The 23,659-nt window shown below is 43.9% G+C and overlaps 2 protein-coding genes across 7 annotated transcripts in view; both read right to left on the reverse strand.

The window, feature by feature from the left end:
- ZNF507 (zinc finger protein 507) overlaps positions 1 to 9,856 on the reverse strand; it is a 37,679-nt gene extending 27,823 nt beyond the window's left edge. The window contains exons 1-3 of one of the 3 annotated variants that reach the window (XM_050771980.1): positions 9,673 to 9,743; positions 8,123 to 8,216; positions 502 to 2,630 (exon numbers count right to left, since the gene is read on the reverse strand). In XM_050771980.1, the coding sequence (XP_050627937.1) occupies positions 502 to 2,628 (2,127 nt within the window). In that variant the 5' untranslated portion in view covers positions 2,629 to 2,630; positions 8,123 to 8,216; positions 9,673 to 9,743. Of the gene's footprint in view, positions 1 to 501; positions 2,631 to 8,122; positions 9,405 to 9,672 lie in introns of those variants that run through there. The other 2 variants (XM_050771979.1, XM_050771978.1) reach the window with 2 other exon arrangements.
- The window catches only part of PDCD5 (programmed cell death 5), a 1,006,786-nt gene that overhangs the window by 230,305 nt on the left and 752,822 nt on the right, over positions 1 to 23,659 (reverse strand). The window lies entirely within an intron of this gene.

Raw genomic sequence — 23,659 nt, forward strand, 5'->3', positions numbered from 1 at the left:
TGACAGTGCCTTTCAATAGGTCCACTATAGCCCATTTTTCCTTCTGCAATGACACACATCACTGTTGGTTGTGCAGAAGCTGAACTGAATGCCTGTTATTTTGGGGCCATATAAGATGAAAAATACGTATTTTTTTGTCGTGATGATGTACGGTTAAATTTAAGTCAAACGTATGTATGATGTCAATCCACTACACACTCCCTATAATTCTCTTGCAACAGAAAATCAACACTTTAAATAAACTATACACACTCAAAACACAGAGGCTGTTAAGGAGGCAGCAGGCAGGGCAAAGGATTCTACAGCAGAAATTCTGAAGACCTAGATTTCAGTCCCAACTTTAATACTGATAAGTTGGGATCCCCTTGGGCAAATTATCCAACTTTTCTGGGACCCAGTTTCCTTATCTATAAAATGAGGTGGTTGGACTAGATCTACAAAGTTCCCTTCTCACTCTAAGATGCTAAGGTCCTCTGAAAGACTTCCTGAACCAATGCTTACCTTATAATGGAAGGATTCTTCACACTGCTTGCACTGGTATATTCTTGTCTTACAGTGGTGGATCATGTGGCTCTCCAAATCTTTGCTGTTATCTGCTATGTGCTCACAGATAGGACACTGATAAGGCTGTCTCTGTCGATGGACTCGTAAGTGCTGCTTGATGTAGCCCTTGTTGCCACTTGTGTAATGACACAGGCGGCAACGGTAGGGTCGTTCAGCATTCGGGATGTATTCCACCACGTTGTTTCCGGACAAACTTGTATCGCTGTTGGGTTGGCACTGGGCGTTGTCCTGCAACTCTTTCAAAATGTCGTCGTCTGAAGCGTTTTGATCTGTCCTCTCTCTCAATTTTTCAATGACAGTGAGTAAGGACATGCTGATGCCTGTCTTAACTTGCCCATCTGACAATTCCTGCCTACCCTCTGGGAGTGCTACCAAGGTGGAGTTGCTTTGGTTAAGACTAGTTAATCCATCTGAAGAGTTTTTAAGTGGCGACATCATTTTTGAGTATGCTGCCAATGTACTATCTACTTGCCTTTGACTAGTATCTGGATCTAAAAGGTTTATATCTCCATAGTGCCCCAGGTTGGCTCTTGTCAACTCTGCAGCTCTTATAGGCATTGTGACAAGGGCTTCTGCAGCTAATGAGTGTAATCGAAGAGACTCAGAATTTGTCCTTCTCCGGCCTGGTGGAGCATTCTCATCAGCGGCCAGTCCTTTATTTATTAACTCATCTTTCTCCTCTGAACTGCTCCAGCCTATGATCAATCCCCCAATATCAACAGTACATTTATCAGCACGATAAACATCATCCGTTCCTTCGCACCTAATCTGGGCTTCTGTCGGGCTCAGGTCCTTCCCGTCCTCCATTTCAGTGTTCATGAGGAAGCGCTTCTGTGAAAGGGTTTCTTCAGCACTTGGCAATCGCTCTACTATCACGTTAACATGCCCTTTTTTATTGGGGCTGCTGCTGATGATTTTCTGTGCTGATGTAAGTAGGCTATCAGCAATCAGATTCTCCTCTGCATCAGAAATCACTTCCAGCATTTCTTCCTCATTGGGGTCCAGGGTAACTGATTGACTTAGCTGTATTCCTCTTTCTGCACTCTGTTCTAAAGGAGATGAAGATGATAATTGCTCTGAGCTGCAAATCTGCACTTGCACTGATGGCCCATTGTGGATACTCAGTTCACTGTCTCCAATAGCAATGACCACTGCATCGACCCCACCAGGCGCAGTGGCTGCTGAAGAATCCAGCAGGCCTAGGGGCTCATTTTCATTTTCAAAGATTGGATAAGAGCAATCAACCTCCCCAGCATGTTTCCAAGCATGTGTTTTCAACATTCTCTGCTGGCCACAAGTATAACTACAAAACAAGCATCGATACATGCCGTACTGTTCGTATGCATACCATTTCCTCTTACCCATTTCTGCCACAGATGCAGTTTGGACAGTATGAGTCTGTAGATTGTCCACACTTACTGGGATGTCTGGAATGGTTTCATTTCTTTCTGTGGTTTTCCGACATAAAGAGTTGGAGGGGCTTACGCACTGTTGGGCTTTGGATGGGGTGTGGCTATTGGCATCATTGTCATGGTCATTCACCACATGAGCTTCAAGTTCCTCCTGGCTTCTAGATGTAATATGGCACTCTGAGCACATTAATATCACTTCATTCTGCTGACCATGCTGCTTAATATGATCTTTTAACACGGAAAAAGATGATGACAGAAACTTACAAAGGCTACACTGATAAGACATAGCCTTCCCCTCATTCTGGGCAAGAGTGTCAGGGGTAAAATTTGTTTGTGACATCTCAGCTCTTCTAGTATCAGCAGCAGGTGACTGGGTTACTTTAGCCGGAATCTCACAAAGTTCTTGTGTTTCAAGAGAGTGCGTTGCAGCACTTGAACGTGGGCGTTTCTTCCCAATTAAAAGACATTTTTGTGACTTCTCATTTTCCACTATCTTGCTTAACTTCTGGATAACATGGATTAATGGATCTGGTTTAGTTTTTCTTTGTTCATCAATTTCCAATGAAGGACTGATGATACTTTCAGCAGTCAATACAGCTTCCTGTTCCCCAATATCTGGCACCAACATGGCAACACTGCTACTTTCTTCCATATCTAAAAAGGATAATGTAAAACAAAAATTCCAGGTTACAGGATAATTACAGGCATGTATTTAGGAAATATAAGCGAATTTTAGTGTCAAATCTAACCTAAGTATTTTCCACGCTGGAAGCTCCACGTCCACACACCTGGCGATCCCCAGTATAGATTTAAATTGGTTAGAATTTCTCTTTAGAATGCAATCTTCTATCAAGACTAATAATAAAGATACTCCCCTCTATCACTTATTTCTTTGGAAATGATGATATTTTTCTCCATTTTTCTTCACTTTCTTTGCCTTCAGCATCCAGCAGGACTAAAAGGACTCGCTCCCTTTTGCACAATGCCAAGAAAGAAAGAAAGAAAAAAAAAGACTCCTATTCCTTGATTAAAGGAGCATAGCCATTCTCAAGGCATGTGAAACCCCTCCAGTTACTGTGAAATATCACTCTGTAAAGTCAATGACTGATACAATTCTTGAGAGACTATTTCTTATACTAAATACAGCTGCAGTTTTATTACTAAAATCACAGATTTGTTTATTTTCTCCCTAAATCTTTGGAATTGTGAAACTACAGTCATGTAGTTTGTACAGGGCATAGTGAATTTGGGAAAGTACTATATAAATGAAATTAAATAAAAGCAGTGATCTAGTTCCTACTTTTACTTCCTTCATCTTCCTGAAGATAAACCACAAACTATCCTGTGGTTTTTTTCTAGAGGTCATATTAGTGGCCAACTGTTACTCATATCCACATATATGGGGTTTTTTTTTTGTTTTCTCTTGTTTTTTTTTTTTTCCTGAAAGGGTAAGGGACATCAGAGAAGGAAAAAATTGATATCCCAGTTGTGTTTCAGGTCCAGATATGAACAGAGTTTCCTTAGAAGGGGTTATTTGTTCATTCTAATAATGCATTATGGCTGAGGAAGTCACTAAACATAAAATACCCATAAATCTTCCTGCCTAAGTCTAGAATACTCTTTATATTTCCTGGCAGTACTTTCATTTCAAACATTTCCTTTGGCTTAAAGTGAGATTAATTTGTTGACTTGGATCACATTTTTAAGTTTAGGCTTTTTTCCAGCAACAAGTTTTGTTTTTCCACATTTTAGGTGCATTCTGGAATCTTACTCACAACATTCAATAAATGCCAACAAAAATTTTTAGTGGCACTAGCTATAGACCAGAGACCACACTATTCTTAAACTTCAGTCCCAGGCTCTGAATTCTTATTTTAGGTGGTGAATCATGGCTGTTCTTCCCCGCATGGCTGAATCAACATATAAGGGCCCTTCAGGCCCTGCCAAGATGATACCTAATGTCCTGCCAGGCTCCGCCCTTCCTCCCCACCGCCCCCCCCCCCCCACACACACAGTGCTGACCAGCTTCAGTGCCAGGTCGCCCACAACTCTGGGCAGCAGCTATGGCTTTTCTTCATTTTCTACTCCTTCTGGCAAGCCAGCTTTCTAGATCTACGTCCACATCAGGCAAAAATGCAAACACTTTACTCTTGGCTTCTTCAGTACTACTTCTTCCCTTCTTCCTAACAATACTCTGCCCTATGGCATCAGCTTTTTTCTCTTTGCTACTAGCTGTCTCTTGCTGCCCTCACAGCAGAAAATGCATTCCATGGCCATTCCAACAATGACAGCTACCCTGGCTCCCAAAGGCCTGTGGTCCTTCAGCCACTCTCCCTTAAACAATCTCTCAAAATACTAGTTCTGTTTCATCTTTCTCAGGCAGAAGGAACAAAAGTCTTTTTAGATCTCTTCGCTCAGCTGCAAGTCATTAAAGAGGAGACCAATGGGGGAACAATTTGTTTCCTTAGAAAAACCCTTTTGTGACTTCCTAAGTTGCTTTATTGTCTTACAATTCCACATTTTTAGGCCAAGGGGAGCTGGGGCTCTTCATGTGACTACTGATTTCCCTTTAAGGTGATTAACTTAAGGCCTTATTTCTGTCAGTTCAATGGTTAAATGCAAATTGGTTAAATAATAAGTTTAATAATAGGAATCCCCAAACATTCAATTTTCTGAACATGATACGGCTCTCTACTGTAGATCTAAGGTCTCCTTCCCCATGAAATGTAACACCCACGTAGGCTGACTGATCATCTGGAGGTTAACAAGTGAATGTTTGTTCAAGAGACTTTGCACACCCATAGGGTTACGAAGGTGACTCATGTTATCTCTCTTCTACTTAATGATATAAGAGAAGTGACACAGACCAGTGCAAATTGCTCCCTGTGGATATTTCAGTGTGTATCTTAAAAAGAAAGTGAAATGAAGAAAAGGAGGAGTTCATCTTAACTCAAGAAAAAGACTAATACAAAAGAATCTGACAAAACATTCAGATTTTTAAAGTTGTGTCTGCTCAGGCATTAAGAGCTAATGGAAATTTGCAGCAGATGCTCCAATTTTCCCTGAACATTTATGTAAGTATCTCATTTTAAAGGCTGCATACATTTGGGGATAAGTACAGTAATGGCAGCTATAAAACAGATATGACAACATAAAATACGTCAGGAAACACCTGAAAAACCAGTTTGGGTCCACATGCAAAACCAATGCACAGGTTAATCTCATAAAAACGAGTCTCTGTTTAAAAAAAAAAAAAAAAAAGGTTAAACAGCTCATAATAAAGTATACACAGAGGGGAAGCTACTGTAAGTCCAACTCTTCCAATTTTCACAAAAATTTTACTTAGACCACTAATGCAAAAATACATATATGTATGATATGTATGTGCGTGTGTGACACACATACACATATATATGAGATTGCGTGTCAAGTGAAGTAAATCTGAACAAAAGAGATGAAATAAGGAGTACACACACAATGTCAGTGGCTCAATAGTGATGACAACATAAACTATGACAATCTGCATACTTTCCTTGGCCTCCAAGAGATCCATGTAAAACAATTACCTTGGTGATAGTGCAGTGGTAGGGTGGAGAGGATGAGAATAAAGTAAGAATGACTAATTCTGTAATTAAAGTTGAATGATGAGTACCTAGGAATTCACTGTCTTTCTACTTATATAAATGTTTAACATTTTTCATAATAAAAAGGCTAAACAGCTCATAATAAAGTATACACAGAGAGCAAGTTACCTTATGGCCAACTCTTCAAATTTCTTGATTACTTAGAATCCCAGAAATTTTACTTAGACCACTAATGCAGAAATACAAATATGTGTGTGCATGTAACAAGCAAATTGTTACATGCAAGGCGCAAGGCAAAGTATCAGGAAAAATTTTATATTCTTAATACTTGTAGTTTAAAACTGAGTTGAATGGATAAGGCAAACATTTGGAAGTTAAAAAGTAACGGCGTTTAAACAATGCAATAGTACACAAGGTAAAATAAAAGGCAACAGTCAATGACTAAATCCCGAAAGAGACTGAAGAGCTCCTTTGGGCTAGCAAGGTAAGCAAAAGCTTCGTGGAGAGGTTAAAATGTCCACTGGTTCCCAAAGGATGGGTAGCATGCCAGACATCATCCATTTGCCCTCCAGGCTCACTGCATCCTCCTTTCCATTCTGCTCTGTGTCAGAGGGATTACATCACTAGGCTCCCCTGCCCTCTGCTTTCTGGTTGAGGTCAGCCAATGAAGAACCATGACAGATCAGAGGGAGGTAGCAGAGTGAGATCAGAATATTCATTGTCCTGGTTCTCTATCTCTAAGTCACCTTGGATTGGCCATGTTCCTCAATAGAAGGCTATTTCTTTCCAGGTAGGCTGCTCTCCAAGACCCTTCTTCGGATTCTGATACCTCTCCCTCTCCTAATGCTGCTAGCTCCAGATAACTGCATTATGCTGTGGTTTGCTTATTGAAGTCCAACACCTTTATTACTAATATCTTTGTAAATATACCTTCCTTGAATTATTCTCATTTCAACGTGCCATTTGCTTCCTTGGAATACTGCTGATACAAGTTGACACAAGGGTAGCAGTGACCAGAAAAGCAGCCATGACGTGACTGTATTTTTAGAAGTGAGAATAAGCATGCTATCTGGGGGTGAGTGAAAAGATCGATACGGCTGAATATGAAAGTTCACTAGGAGGAAAGACGACGACAGGCATTAGCAAAACAGGAGATTTCTTGTTTGGAATGTTTAGACATAACAACATTAAATATATTAAATTGTTACAAATAAGTAAGTAATAAACAAAAGTTTTATCCCAAACCAGAAAAGTTCTATAACCCTTTCCACCAACTCTCTCAAATCTTTCCTTGACAACAGTATTCCACAGGCAAACGCTTCTAATTAATATCTTTCTCACAAAAAGTTAGGAGCCAAATTATTTCAGTTGTCTTCATTTCCTTATAATTTGCTATTTGGTGATTTGTGTATCTAATTAGTTCCTTATAGTTACAGTAGTATGGTTATCATGAGTAAAATCAAGGTGAACAATCTATCTGGGCCTGGAGAAAAGGCTATAATTTTCTGTGTATATATGAAGAACAGTACAATACAATACAAAAGAACCTTCTCTTTCAGAACAAGAATTTTTTTCCAAAATGAGAAAAAAAAAAAAAAATTTTGCTATAGAAGTAATGGCCAATAAATTCCCCATTCTTCCAGATTATTGTAATTCTAAAATATGACACATTTATTTTGCTCCAGCCAAAAGAAGGCAGGGGACATAAGCTCAAGGGTCCCTCCCCTAAAGTGCCCTCAATTAGCTGTGTGACCTTAGGCAAGTCACTGTCTCTGTGAATTTTAGATTGCTCAGATGTAAAACAAGAGGGTGAAGCTAGATGAACTTTCAGGTCCCTGAATTATAAACTGTCTATGAAGTTACCTGGAAACTGCTTACACATTATTTATAGATTTAACTCACTATATTGGCTATAATTTATCTGATTTAAAATCTTCTGAGTCCAAGGTAATTATTAATTACCACTAAGAAAAAAATGAGTATAAATATCACAAGTATACGGAGTTTCATAGTCTAGAGTTTCTTAGTTGGCACATAGCCTGAGAGAATATTCTAATTTGGCAGCTGCAATGAAGACATAAGGTCTAACTAACATTAACCAATATTCAGATTTACTATCATTTATTGAGCACCTATAATGTGCCAACCAGAGTGCTGGAGACTACAAAAATGACTGAGGAAATCCTCGCCCATGAGGTGCAAGTCTAGGGAGTAATGCCTCTGTAGATTTTGTGTAATATTCAAATTTTGTGTTTTTTTTTTTTTTTTGCAGATGAGGAACCTGAGACTCACAGACACAAAGTGGTAACTGGTTTAAGAACAGGAATCCAGGCCGATCTCATTCTAAAGCCATGCTTTCTCTAATACACCAATTTTCCTCTTAATTCTCAATGAGACTAAACATGTACAAAATATCAATACTGAAAAGAGTAACAGCTCCTTACAGCTAGGCTCTATCAAACATGTTAGTGGTATCTGATCCTCATAACTCTTTGGGACAGGCTAGGTGGGTTATACAATCTTATAAATAAGGAAACACTCAGTGTGGTTTAAGTGACTTACCCAAGGTTACATGGCTGTTAAGTGGCAGAGCCAGTGTCTTTCAAATCAATTCCTGAAATTAACACAGTCCCTTGGATCAATCTTCAAAATCCAGCTGTGGCCAAGAACGAAAGTATATAGTATCAAAACATTTCTCTTTCTTGGTGAAACAAAGTAACGATTTTTTTTGGCAGTGAAAAATGTCTCAATATTCCATGTAAAAAGAAATTCAGAGGAATGTTCATGCAACCCCATTACGTAATGCAAATTTAAATAATTTATCTAACAAGCCGACTTGAGGGTTTTGCAAAAGTTAGGAAAAAATAGCTCTAGAAACTTCTCCCAATAATTGTGTATTTTGTTTTACCTCAGAATTTACGTACTGGACTCTACCCGATTGCTTTTACTGACACCATTTTCTAATGAGAATGGAACAATAAATTGCACATTGCTATTTTAATCTAAACTAAAAACACAATCTAACGAGTGATTCTGCAAATTTTGCAAGCACAATAGGCAGAAAAACAGCGTAAAAAGATATGACACAGTGGTGTGACCTATATATCTTCTAATGCAGTTTCCTACTCTGGTCCTACATTTCTTTGCCACTGTTTCTTATACTGGCTAGAATAAATCTAAAAGATAAAAAAATGCTTATTCGTTTCACCTACAATGCAACTACCTTATCGATTACAGTTAAGTAAAATAGCTCACTGCCAGGGCAGAAAAAACATCTTTAGGGCTCCCCTGAAGTTAATTTTCAACGAGTTAGTGAGGTAAAGGAATGAAGGGCCAGGCTTTCTTTTAATCAATAACGCAAGCCATACTCTGAGTGAGAGCAGAGTACTGGAGGAAGTGCAAACTCGAAGAGGTGATAAATCCAGTAATTGCCTGAGAAGAGCGATGCAGACTGATAGCAAATTACAGCCCACTGCAGAAACTTAAAAAGACCGCCTTGGGGTTGGGAAAGTGGCCTCCACCTTATTAATCATCCCGGCCTTCTACACAAACCATTCATTCCGATGCCCCAGGTCTTAAGAGGTGGGAACTTTCCCTGATGGTCTCCGTGATCTCTGGAGATATCATTCTATCTCCAGAGGACGGTAATAAATGCAGAAGACCAGGACTGCGTTTCCGTACTAGCTTTTTCTACACCACGCACTGGCTAAAGGACTGAGGTGATGGGTGGGGAATGAGGGGGCTTAGAAAATTAATCAAAAGATGCTGTGAGAACATCGCTGCTGGGTCCATCCCGGCTGGCCTAAACGATCTCACGTCCGCAGAAGGAAGCAACGCCTGCGGGCGGGCCTGCAAGCGGGCAGGGCTGGTGACAGTATGCGGGGAGCAGCGGGTTCCCCCCACCCCCAGCTGCAGGGCAAGCCCGGAGTCTCCGCAGGCCTTGCTGCACAGAAGACAGAACCGGGACACGGAACTCGGGGCTTGTGGCTAGCACCGGGAGGGGCTCGGCCGGCTGAGGAGGAAGCGAGCGCCGGCAGAGGCCTGAGGGGAGGATGCACATGGCCGGCGGCGGCGCTAACAGCGGGCGGAGGGGCGGCCCCGGGGCGCGGTACCTGCGGTCAGGCGGCGGCTGCTGCTTCCGCGAGCCTCGTTTGGCCAGCCAGGACCCGGCCGTGCCCTCGCCCTCGTCCTTGCCCACCTCTCTCCCGGCTCTTTTCCCTCTTTTCCCCCGCTTTCCCCCTCCTCATCCGGAGCTCCAAAATGGCGGCGCTGGGGATGGATCACGTGAGCCGCCAGTGGGTCAGGTGACCCGAATGGCGGGCAGCGGGGGCGGGGCGAGGCTCAGGCCCCGCCCCCGGGCATCCCGGGCCGCTGAGGCTGGACCTGCTAGAGGGAGGCTTCCTAGGCGGCTTAGGCCCTTGCAAATCCCGGCTCTCAGGCGGGGTTCGGGCCCAGTTGTCTGGCTCTTACGGCCCCTTCCAGACGTCTAGGTTTAGAAGTCACCTTGTATTCACTTTGGCATCTCCCCATGTCGCCTAAATCCGCTCTGGGCTAGCCTTATCACTCCACTCACCCCGCAATTGGTTTTCAACAATGAGCATTGTTTTTTTTTTTTTCTTTAGACTTGTGCTTCTAGATTTGTATTAGTTCTTTTGGTAGGACTGTACATTTTGAGGTGTTCTTGGCTGAAATATAGAGGTCCTAGCCAGATTCGCAGCTTGGCTTTAAGGGGTGCCTGTTAAGGACAAGGGCTGGGGGGGAAATCTCTTTGCTTGAGAGATTCAGAATTTTCAGGGTTTGTAGGACCAGACCCAGTAACACAACCTCAGCCCTCCGAGGGCACGATGGTGTTTGTCATTCGGATCTGTTTTATGAAAGATACTAGGGTGGTTCCCCTGCTAACAGTGAAAAACGGACTGAGTGAAGCTTTCCAGCCAATTTCACCAAAAATGCTGGATAGTTTTGCCGTATTAGGAACTACTCAGCGTGGTGCTTGGTTCTGGACTCCGGGTGAGCGGTGGACATGAGCAAGGAAGTAAAACTGAAGATTCTGGCCATTGTAATGGAATGGACTCGTTTGGTGAGATACCTCTTGGGGATCTATTCCAGATCTTTTAGAAGCCTTTACAGCTGGCTGGGCTGTCCACGGTCCTGGGAGGAAGAGCCAACAAAATTTAGAATCAGAAAGGCTGATAATTCCTGTTACTGTATTTCGGAATACAAATTCAACTGAATTTGGGGGTTAGGAAACCAGCAAAGTTAGAATTTTTATTTTTATTTTTTTGAAACAGAGTCTCACTCTCTCCCCAGGCTGGAGTGCAGTGGCGCAATCTCGGCTCACTGCAGCCTCCGCCTCCCAGGTTCAAGTGATTGTCCTGCCTCAGCCTCCCCAGTAGCTGGCACTACAGGGCGTGCCCCACCAGGCCCATCTAATTTTTTTCTTTCTTTTTTTTTTTTTTTTGAGACGGAGTCTCACTCTGTCACCCAGGCTGGAGTGCAGTGGTGTGATCTCGGCTCATCACAAGCTCTGCCTCCCGGGTTCCCGCCATTCTCCTGCCTCAGCCTCCCGAGTAGCTGGGACTACAGGCGCCCGCCACCACGCCCGGCTAACTTTTTGTATTTTTAGTAGAGATGGGGTTTCACCATGTTAGCCAGGATGGTCTCAATCTCCTGACCTCGTGATCCGCCCGCCTCGGCCTCCCAAAGTGTTGGGATTACAGGCGTGAGCCACCGCCCCCGGCCATTTTTTTGTATTTTTAGTAGAGATGGGGTTTCCTCATATTGGCCAGGATGGTCTCGATCTCTTGACCTCAGGATCCACCCGCCTCAGCCTCCCAAAGTACTGGGGTTATGGGCGTGAGCCACCGCACCCGTCCGCAAAGTTAGAATTCTGCCGTTCCACAGAATCCTTTGCCAATTAGACCAAAGAGCTATGAAGAAATAAAAATAAAATGTTGAGTAATTTTTTTTCAATAAAAGGTAAGAGATTGAGCAGGAGACTAGCATAGAAGGGTGGAAGGAAAAAACAGTCAAGGAAAACCAGAAATACGAAGTGTTGAAAGGGAGAACAAACAAGTAAGATGAACAATTCCTTCCCTAGGGCTATTGGCACAAACCATCTTAGCTTATCATTATCTGAAGAGAGCCTTTTCATTACTCATGTCTTAAGTGTAATGTCCATGAATCTGAAAGTAGGTAGACGAAATGACAGAATTATTTGATCAAGGGAGAGTGCGGAAACACAGTATAATATAATCCAGGGAAATAAAGAACTTCTACAACAAGCGAACTAAAGTGTATCTTTGTCTGAAGTTCCTGTGGTGGTCATTACTGGTATTCACCAGCTAGTTCCCATTGTCCCTCTTCTGGCATAAGGTTAGATAGAACTTCTTGGCCCTGTGGCTTGGGGGTGTGGCCAGTACTGGTGTTGGTGAATGGATGGTGTGTGGGAGTGAGGGCATTCCCTTCATGCTGGAGCATTTAATTGCCAGTGCAGTTCCCTCCAGAATACATTTCCCTTTGGCCTTGATGACTGGCAATGTTTCAGGTGGCGGCCACCCCGTCAGCCAGCATCTTAGAGGGACAACGATGAACTAAGTCCCCAGCTGACCCATGGTGGTGGATATGTAGGGTGAGCAAGTCTCTGATGATTTTGGAGCTGATTTTTTGTTGTTGTTTTTTGAGACGGAGTCTCACTCTGTGGCCCAGGCTGGAGTGCAGTGGTGCGATTCCATCTCACTGCAACCTCCCCGTGCTGGGTTCAAGCGATTCTCCTGCTTCAGCCTCCTGAGTAGCTGGGATTATAGGTGCATGCCACCACTCCCAGATAATTTTGTATTTTTAGTAGACGAGGTTTCACCATGTCAGCCAGGCTGATCTCAAACTCCCAACCTCAGATGATCTACCCACCTTGGCCTCCCAAAGTGCTGGGATTACAGGCGTGAGCCACCACACCTGGCCTTTTTTTTTTTTTTTTTTTTTTTTTTTTTTTTCCTTTTCTTCAATTTTAGATTTGGGAGGTCCATGTGCAGATTTGTTACATGGTATATTACGTGATACTGAGATATGGGCTTCCATTGATTCCCTCACCCGAATAGTGAACATGGTACCCTACAGGTAGTTTTTCAAAGCTTTCCCCCGTCCATGCCTCTCCCATTTTGGGGTCCCCAGTATTCATTTTTCCCTTCTTTATGTCCATGTATACCCCATGTTTAGCTCCCACTTATAAGTGAAAACATGCAGTATTGGGCTTTCTGTTTCTCTATTAATTTGCTTAGGATAATGGCCTCCAGCTGCATCCATGTTGCTGCAAGGGACACGATTTTGTTCTTTTTTATGGCTGCATAGTATTCCTTGCTGTTAATATGTACTGCTTTTTCTTTATCCAGTCTACCATTGATGGGCATTTCGGTTGATTCCGTGTCTTTGCGATTGTGAATAGTGCTTCAGTAAATATAGGAGTGCAGGTGTCTTTTCGGTAAAATGATTTATCTTCCTTTGGGTATGCACCCAGTAGTGGGATTGTTGGGTGGAATGGTAATTCTAATGTTAGTTCTTTGAGAACTCTGTTTGTTACTGTAGCATGACACAGCCACTGATACCCACTCCCTACTCTGATGTACCTGCAACAGCCAGAGCCATTAAGAAGAAATCATTATAGGCAGAAAGGAATGATAATGAAAGAATTAGGGCCTTAATTCCTGAAGACTGAGAAAGTATACAGTGCAGAATCTGATAGGAAAACCAAGTCAACTTCAAAAAGCCTGGGACACAGAACCTCAGTATTTGTTTTTCCTAGAAAAGAATTCGCTGGAAAATTACAGTCACCATTTTTAAGTCAGAAGAATGCAAAGGCATTCAGATGTAGTTCCACTGAACTTGTGGACATCTCACCTAAACTCTTCTCAGCACCTCTCACCTGCCACAGAGTGTTATTTATCATGATTTAATTAAACAATCCTAGTAAGATTTAGTATTATAGATAGGAAACTCGCTTACTCAGTTATCTAGCGCCTATTCAGTGGAATCTGATTGTGTCTCCAGATGAGAGATGACCCGGTAACTGAATCCCTATCTCCACACACCTCATTATTTTACTTTGAGGCCATTAATTAGTTGATGAGGCTAAAGGTTTCGCTTCTCCTACAAGTATCATAGGTCTCCGTATCTCCTAAAGTCACCATGGAATTTGATGACACATAGTGCTTTACAAGTTGAACTGGAGCACTGCTTACATTTTGGAAACACTGAAGACAGTGCCTCGAGTAAGTTGCCAAGGTGATGACTGGTTGTAAACTGAATGAGACATTGAACCAGTTGAAACTGGAGGAAGACCTACTTGTTTCCAGCCACAATACTTATGAAGGACACCTTGTCTTTGGTGTGATAAGATTAGATTTCTTTTGAAGGAATTAATCATGTAAGTCTTTGGCACAGCACAGAAAATTGGACGAGACGTGTGGCCCGTATTTCTTTAAGCTGTAATTTTTATCATGACCTTTAAAAAATACACTGCCTCAAAAAAGGAGAGATGGTACAAGGGTGAGAGGAGGCAAAAGAGCTAAAAGGGATAAAAGGATGTGGTAGTGTGAGCTGAGAAAAATAAACCCAAAAATTGTCCCTGACTTTGCTACTTAGCTCTTGTGGGACTGTGAGCAAGTGGGCTCCGTCTTTCCGATGTTTTCACCTTGCTTGTAAAAGAAGAAGTTCAATTTATCCTTTTTTTTGAGCTCCAGGTGACTGGTATATAGAAGCACAGAGTTTAATGATAGGAGTCCTCTGGGTTCAAGATGGAACTCTATCATTAAGAATAATGGCAAGACTTGATTTTATTAATGAATGAAAAGATTGCTTGATGTAAGTCGGAAGGAATGTAAGATGAAAAGATGTGATATATTATTATATATACAGCTGTCAGTAATAAATTAACATTAGCTCTGGATTCCTTATACTTTGCATCCTGAATATACACCTAGAAATACTTCATAATTATAGTTCAGGTCTCAAGGACCATCATAAACTATCCATCTGTCATTCATTCTCTGCTAAAAGCCACAGACCTACGTTTTTTCAACAGCACATCGACATCTAAAATCCCTGGTGCTATGAGGCATACATATTAATTGATTTCTTATTGAGGGCCCAAGTAAACCAGAAGGATACATAATGATCAACCATGACGACGAAGAGGAGGAGAAAGGGCAGGGGACGTGATTGTGAAAGTTGGCTCTGGCTAACACTGGACTTTGCTTAATTTGCAGCTCTGCTGTTTTGGGGCTGAGATGCTAACTTATTTAGAAAAGGCCCACCGAGGAACTCAGACATAGCAAATATAGCAGTCCTGCAGTCAACACTGGGACAGAATTTTCTCCAGAGTTCCCCTAGCCCTGAGACCCTGTCTTAGACTCAGGACCTGGGTATAAGGACGAGAATCAATAATGGTGACATCTAGCGGCCCACCTGCAATGTGCAGCCAAGCCACAGGGCACTCCAGTGGAAAGTGGGACCTGTGCCTGGTCCAAGCCAACTGAGGCCTGACCCCAAGCTCCTGAATCAGCCTAAGAGTTTGGTGTCTGGCAGAGATTCCCTGCATTCGTGTTGATTTGTGATTGGGATCCAGGAAACGCACCAGCAGGCTGGGAGTGGAGGTGGAGGGGGGCTGCTTTTGAGGCCGACAGGAGGCTTCTTTCAGTCTAGTCTGCATATGCCACAGACTGGTGCTGCAGGAAAGCGTGGCTCGGCGGAGCTAGTGGTGGAGCAGGGAGCTTGCCTCCGCCAGACTGTCTTTCTGCCTCAACGCAGACTGGTTATTGGAACGCTCAAGCAATTTTCAGTCGTCTTTGTCAATAAAGTCAGTCTCTTCTCTGCAAGGGGAATGAAAATGAGATTTTGAGGCCTCCAAAGAGCTCTCTCCTTTGGCCATTTTTCTCTCCCCAGTAGCCAGGGAGTGGCTCCACCGAGCTGGGTGGGAGCTATTTGCTCTGCCCCAAACCCCTGTTGACAGGTAATACCACCTGCTTCTGAACAAGACAATGTGATTGTAATAGGATACTGTTCAATTCTTCCTAGAGAAGCAGTTTCCTGAAAACAGTGGCCTTTATTGATGAGTGGAGCAGAGGAAGAAAATGAAAAGAAGAAGGAGGAGAAGATGAAGAAAGACACTAAAAGAAAGAGTAACTGCTAATCAAACCAAGAGAGCCCAGCTAAGGGGTAATCCTGCAACTTAAAAATATGTCATTTGTTATTTTGACAGCTCCTCTTGAGGTGATAGACTAGGAGGAGCTGCTGGCATCATCACTGACTGGCTGGGAGTTCTACTTCTTGCTTCTTTAAGACATCAGTAAATGGATAACTGTAGATTGCAAGGAGTCTGTCCTCTAAGGTTCCCAGCTTGAGCTCTTCATACTGGGGAAGACCAAGCAGAGGGAACATAGTATTTGACCTTCTGGGATGTTGCTTCATTTTATTTTAAATATTTATTTATTTATTTATATTTGTTTTTTTGACACTGACTCTCGCTCTGTCACCCAGGCTGGAGTGCAGTGGCGCGATCTCAGCTTATTTCAACCTCTGCCTCCTGGGTTCCAACGATTCTCTTGCCTCAGCCTCCCGAGTAGCTGGGAATACAGGCGTGTGGCACCATGCCTGGCTAATTTTTGTATTTTTAGTAGAGACAGGGTTTTACCACGTTGCCCAGGCTGGTCTTGAATGCCTGACCTCAAGTGATCCACCCATCTTGGCCTCCCAAAGTGCTGGGATTACAAGCGTGAGCCACTGTGCCCAGCCTGGGATGTTTCTTTTACTGAGAGAGAGACATGAGTGAGAAAGAAGAGGAAAAAAATGCATGTCGTACCCAGAGAAAGTTCACTATATTAGTCCATTCTCACACTGCTCTAAAGAGCTATCTGAGACTGGGTAACTTATGAAGAAAAGAGGTTTAATTGACTCACAGTTCTGCAGGCTTAACAGGAAGCATGACTGAAAGGCTTCTGGAGACTTACAATCATGGCATAAGGCAAGGGGAAGCAAGCACATTTTACCATGGTTGGAGCAGGAGAGAGACAGAGTGAGGAGGAAAGTGCCACACACTTTCTTTCTTTCTTTTTTTTTTTTTTTTTTTTGAGACGGAGTCTGGCTGTGTCTCCCAGGCTGGAGTGCAGTGGCACAATCTCGGCTCACTACAAGCTCCGCCTCCCGGGTTCACGCCGTTCTCCCACCTCAGCCTCCTGAGTCGCTGGGACTACAGGCGCCCGCCCGCCACCACGCCCGGCTAATTTTTTGTATTTTTAGTAGAGACGGGGTTTCACCATGTTAGCCAGGATAGTCTCGATCTCCTGACCTCGTGATCCACCTGCCTCGGCCTCCCAGAGTGCTGGGATTACAGGCTTGAGCCACCGCGCCCGGCCATGCCACACACTTTCAAACAACCAGATCTCGTGAGAACTCACTCACTATCGTGAGAACAGCAAGGGGGAAGTCCGCCCACGTGATTCAATCACCCCCCACCAGGACCTTCCCCAACACGTGGGGATTACAATTTGAGATGAGATTTGGGTGGGGACACAGAGCCAAACCGTATTATTCACACTGCAAATAGCAAATTGCATGCCCCTTCTGGCCTCTTCATCAGCTCCACAAGGCCATAAGGCAGGAGGGCCCAGTAGAAATCTATCACCAGGTATAAGTGGTGCATCCCGAATTAGGCATGAGTGGAGCTATGAGGTGCATGAAGCTTCATGAGTAGGTGGTCAGGCTGCCATGCCATCCATCCCTCTTGCATCAGATCTCCTCCTTCAGCTCATATCTCTAGGCCACCTGCAGGGACATCTCTAGGACCAGGTAATGGGAAGGCAAAACCTGAGCTAGCTAAGTTCAAGAATGGGTCACCTTGGCATGTGGAAGAAAGTGGACCAACCTGAATGGAGCAGGGAGGTGCACATGGACACAGGGCATCTATTTGGATCGTGGAGACCCCTCTGCTGGGGTTGAAGGACTCAGTATGGGGAGCAGGAAGAGCTCTGACCAGAAAGGCAGATTGGGGCTGAGACTGAGCCAGACGGAGACAGGCAGCAGGCCTCTGTTGAGGGCCTTCCGATGGAGGGCCCATGTTAGGGGCTCTGCTTGTGTGATATACTGCATCTTTGTGGACTTCACTCTCTTGTCATTAATTCTGTGTGTAATCACTGTCTCAACATCTGTCTACCCTGGTGGGAGATGAGCTTCAAGAGCCCAGGAGAGCTTGTCAGTTTTGTTCATCAATCTCTCTCCTGCCCTCCCAGCCTAGAACAGGGCCTAAAATTTAGCTACATTCAGTAAACACTGAGTGATCAAAGAAAAAAGTGATTTCATTTAGCAGACATACTCCCAAGCATAAAGTTTATTGGAGGAGCCACTCAAAATCATCTTTTGGGAAGACAGGGCGTGAGATTGAGGGCCGGAGGCTTGGAAAGAGAATAAACATGGCACCCGGTTAGAGACAAGGGAGTTGGCCACAGAAAGGTCCTAAGAATCCAGTCTGTGGACTGGTTTTCACTTACCCTGTGCTTCAAAACCTGTTAGCACTCATTAGCTGTGTGTCCTGGGCAAGATACTGTACTTCTCTGTGCCTCAGTTACTTCATACCTACCTTCCAGGGCTGCTGAAAAGTTTAAAGAACCGAATGTATGTCTGACTCATAGAAAGCAATCAATAAGCAATAAAGTATTGTTATTGCAAAGACTGGGACTGGAATGATATGAAATGGAAGGAAAAGTTGGAGTTGAAGGACACTATGAACAAAGAATATGTCGCATTCGATGGCTTGTTGGAAACAGGGTGGGCGCTTCTGCTCTTCCACACGCCCTTGATTGGAAGCTGCTGTTCGCAAGGCACAGACGGCTCTGAGCTCCAGACACCGATGACAGAGGCAGGCACAGAAGTCAGACAACACACGAAAAGAAGAAGGGCAGAATCGCCCAGCGACTCCATAATCAGCTTATGTCGTGGAATTTGATGTGAGCACGTTAGGAATGTCACATACGACTACGTGGGTTTTTCAGCCTATTTTTCCTGAATGCGGATTTTGTTGGCAACTGAATGTGTGCTAACACCCTAAGATTTAGTTGCATTTTGGTTAAGAAGTCCAGAAGACTTTGGACTTGGCTTTGAAAAACCGAAAGTGAATTGAATTTGCATTATTTAAGGGGCTTATTCAGATGAACACTGCTATCTCTTCAGATGTAAAAATTCCAAGACTCAAGAGTTGATATTTCAGCAGCAACAATGACATCTAGGGGTTGGTTGCTACAGGTTTAATCTTAGCTATATATGGTCTACATTTTGAAAATGAAGAGTGCTAACATGTTGATGCAATCCAGAATGTCTGCTTGGACTGTGTGAACTTGGTTGGTGGCCAGGGCAACGCTGATGGATCAAAGAAAAGAAAAAGCTGAAAGTGGCTTCTGCTGTCATCTAAGAAAATTACTTTCCTTCTGAAATTGCAACACCTCTCAGTTTGCTTGATATACTCATTTTCCCCCTGACCTTTTAACCAGGGATGTGGCATCCCTCTCAGCTTTCCTGTTTAATCCAGGTCCACTCTTTCCATGAGTGACAGAACCAACTTTCCTGCACGGAGAGGGGCTGGGGCCTCAGGTTCTAGCCCCTTTTGGTTTTTCCCATCCTTTGAAGAGCCGGTGGAGCAAGTCTTTGGTGGTTCATTTCATCTCTCCCCTGTGGTTGTTTGTTTGTTTGTTTGTTTGTTTTTGACACAGGGTCTCTCTCTGTGGCCCAGGCTGGAATTCAATGGCATGATCCTAGCTACTGACTCTTAGCTGAGCCTCCAACTCCTGTACTCAAGTGACCCTCCCACCTTAGCCTCCAGAGTAGCCAGGACTACAGGTGCACGCTACTGCACCTGGCTAATTAATTTTTTTTTTTTTTTGGTAGAGATGAGAGTCTTGCTATGTTGCCCACCCTGGTCTCAAACTGCTGATTTCAAGCAAACCTTCTGACTCGGTCTCCCAGAGTGCTGGGATTACAGGTATGAGCCACCGTGCCTGGCTCCCTTATATTTTTATCAGATTCTTTCATTTTCATTTTTATTTTTTTGAGACAGAATCTTGCTCTATTGCCCAGGCTGGAGTGCAGTGGCATGGTCTCAGCTCCCTGCAACCTCTGACTCCTGGGTTCAAGCGATTCTCCTGCCTCAGCCTCCCGAGTAGCTGGAATTACAGGTGCATACCACCATGCCCGGCTGATTTTTATATTTTTAGTGGAGACAGGCTTTTACCATGTTGGCCAGTCTTGAACTCCTAACCCCAGGTGATCTGCCTTCCTTGGCCTCCCAAATTGTTAGGATTATAGGCGTGAGCCACTGAGCTCAGCCGAATCAGATTCTTTTAAATGGAGACTAAATAAATCTCTTGACTTTATGTCTTTGACCATCGGTCGCAGAGGCAGCCTTTGGTCTGTTGTCAGTAAGTCAGTCAACTAACAGTGTTGATTAAGCTCCTCTGAGTACAGTCGTGTAGGGGGGTGGGGGTGGGGGGAAGGGAGTGGGTGGGTGGGGGTATGTGTGTTCCACTGGTGCTTAGATGGGAATGAGGGTAACCTGAAAGGCAGTACACATGGTATAGCCCACATGAAAAACACATAGTTTAATTAGAGGATACCAAACATACATGTTAACAGAAAATAAGCTATATATGAAAACATATGTGAGAATACTGGAAAAGTTCACAAATATTCAGATAATGTTTAAGTTTCCTTCCAGCATGAACATTCCATGATTTTTGTGCAGATTAAGACCAGTACCCTGCTCTATGGATGCATAATAATGTTGGTGTCATCACAAGAATAGCTATGTTATAGATTTTTGAATTTTTTGTTTTGTTTTGTTTTTTGAGACCGAGTCTCACTCTGTCACTCAGACTGGAGAGCAGTGGCCCGATCTCGGCTCACTGCAACCTCCGCCTCCCGGTTTCAATCAATTCTCCTGCCTCAGCCTCCTGAGTATCTTGGATTACAGGAATGTGCCACCAACGCCTGGCTATTTTTTTTTTTTTTTGTATTTTTAGTAGAGATGGAGTTTCACCATGTTTGCCAGGCTGGCCTCGAACTCCTGATCTCAGGTGATCTGCCCGCCTTGGCCTCCCAAAGTGCTGGGATTACAGACCTCACGTCTGCCTAGAGTTTTGTTTTGTTTTAGTGAGAGCAGTGCAAAATAGAACCCATCTCCGTGGTTGAAGATGGGTTGATTCTCATTGTTATTAAGCTCCGAGATTTGTTTCTGGGCCATTTGCAGAAGTGTACATTTGCAGTTAACTGAGAGTAGCGAAACTTGGCCTGACTGTACCACTCTGGAGATGTGTGCCCTCAGTGTTTAATTTTCTGTTTACCTTAAGATGGGCCAGGAAGTCCTTTTCATTCAGCCTTTGCTGTTGACCTTTCTTTTTCTCTCTTTAGTGTGTCTGTCTAGTCTCCTGCCTCAGCAAGCAGAGTGTGCCGAACGGATGCATAGCAGGTTGTCAGTTTCAACTTCTACATAGTCCTCGAATCTGTGCCTTTCTGAAGGAGCCTAAAGGTTCCCAGTGGCTACTCATAAAGATCCAGACCTTCATCTCATCTTCGAGGTCCAGCCTGATGTCCCTAGGCACTGCCCCAGCCTCCGCGCCATCACACCTGCCCATCTTCACCAATCTACACTTCGGTTTTCCAGCCAGACCAAGTTCCGTGTCCTCACTGTCTCTCCCCACTCCCCATTCATTCTCTTACTCTTCCTTCAGGTCTTAATGAAAGAGCTATTTTCTCAGGGATGCCTTCATTGACCTCTGTGACCGGATTTAAATCTCTTTACCTGCTCTTAACACCGTGTGCCCCTTGCTATAGTTGCAGTTTATCTGTGTAGTTTGGGGATGAATGGCCATCCCCTTCTATAGACTGGGGATTCTGTGGGGTCATCCACAATGTTGTATCAGCATCTGGCATGGTGCTAGTAGATTCTTGTAGTGCTTCAGATCTGTCTACCCAATATCACATTGCTCCATTTAACTGTGTAAAATAGAGAACTGGATGGTAGACATCCATGGTAGACTGGTTGGGTTATCAAGGGTTATATTTATGTGGGTTGTTGGATCCACTGAGGAAATCTTGATTTTCTTTTTCTTTTCTTTTTGTTTTCTTTTTTCTTTTTTTGAGATAGGGTCTCACTCTGTTGCCCAGGCTGGAGTGCAGTGGTGTGATCTTGCCTCACTGCAACCTCCACCTCCCAGGCTCAAGCAATCCTCCCATCTCAGCCTCCCTTGCTGGGATCACAGGTGTGCATCCCCATGCCTGGTTAATTTTTTTGTATTTTTAGTAGAGGCAGAGTTTTGTCATGTTGCCCAGACTGATCTTGAATTCCTGGGCTCAAGTGATCCGCCTGCCTCAGCCTCCCAAAGTGCTGGGATTACAGGCATGAGCCACCACACCAGGCCAGAAATTTTTATTTCAATGAATACTTAATTAACATTAGCGGGCATCAGTGTTGAGTATAGAAAATTCCAGTTACTTAAGGGGTCTCGTTTATCAAAGGCCCCCCTGCATGTTGACACTGAAATGTTGTAAATCACAGGGACACCTGAGGGGGCCAGTTTTGCATCAGTGGAGAAGTTCATCTTTGTTAGCTGGAAATTCTTGTACTCTACACCCTTGGCAGAGAGTCCAAGCTGTCACTGCCTGCTCCCGCCTTCGCTCTGCCAATTTAACCTGGGGTTGCGTTCTTACAGCTCAGGGAAGAGCTGCATTCAACTCTCTCTTGGAAAGAACTTCATGTGCCTCACTAACCGCAGGTTAAGCATAGTCTTGAAGTTTTACCTGTAAGGGAGAGATTATCATGTGACATCTTAATTTGGAGCAGGGATTTGTCACGTGCAATCTACTTGGAAAGAAAAAATAAAAAATAAACTCAAGGTTGTAGAGCAGAGGGTTAGCACCCAAAGTCCTCTCTTGAGATGTTTTTCTAATTATTTTTGAATTTATCCTAGTTTTCAAAGTTGGGAGAAAGAGAAAGCCTAGCACGGGGGTTAAGGACAGAGATTCTGTCTGGAGTGCCTGGACCTATTTCCATCACTGTCACTTGCTAACTGTGTAACCCCAAGTCCTCACCTGTCACGAGCAGAGAGTTCTATTTCCTACCTCCTAGTGTTGTCTTGTGAATTTTATGAGTAGCTGGGATTACAGGGGCCCGCCACCACACCCGGCTAGAGTTTTTTTTTGTTTGTTTGTTTTTGTTTTTTTGTGTTTTTAGTAGAGACAGGTTTTCACCACGTTGGCCAGGCTGGTCTCGAACTTCCGACTTCAGGTGATCCGCCTGCCTTGGCCTCCCAAAGTGCTGGGATTACAGGCATGAACCACCGCGCCTGGCCCCACTTACTTAAGTTTTAAAGCCTCTAAGATGTGCACAGTGCTGAGGAAGAAGGGATGCTTTCACAGAAGCCATGATCTAGTTGGATAGAGAAGGTCCCTGTAAGCACAACTTCAGAATGTGCCGAGTCCATTCATTCATGCAACAAATATGAATGGGGAGAAGTGGCTCATGCCTGTAATCCCAGCACTTTTGGAGGCAGAGGTGGGAGGATTGCATGAGGCCAGGAGTTCGAGACTGCAGTGAGTTATGATCATGTCACTGCATTCTAGCCTTGACGACAGAACGAGACACTGTCTCAAAAACAAGAACACAACAGAGAAAAACAGACAAACAAAAAATAAATGTTTCTTGAGTATCAGCCGTGTGCCGGCTACTGTACTTGGCGCCAAGGATACAGTGGTGGAAGGAATAGACCAAATTTCTGCTCTCCTGGACCTTAGAATCTAGTGAAAGAGACGAAAATAAACAGGCAAAGAGGCAGACCAATGCAAAGTGTAATTTCAGTGCTGGAAGAAACTAGAACAGAGTGAGGGGATGGAAGGTACATGAGGGAGGTGGAGGTTCTGTTTTAGAGAAATGGGGTGTTCAGAGGAGGCAGCACTGAGGAAGACCAGAAGGCTGGTATCCAGGGACTGGACTCTTCCAGGCTCAGGGGACCACGAAGTGATTAGAGCCAGGGCGGAACACCACCAAACACAGCAGGGCTACTCGGG

The sequence above is a fragment of the Macaca thibetana genome, chromosome 19 (genome assembly GCF_024542745.1).
Source record: "Macaca thibetana thibetana isolate TM-01 chromosome 19, ASM2454274v1, whole genome shotgun sequence".
Taxonomy (NCBI): domain Eukaryota; kingdom Metazoa; phylum Chordata; class Mammalia; order Primates; family Cercopithecidae; genus Macaca; species Macaca thibetana.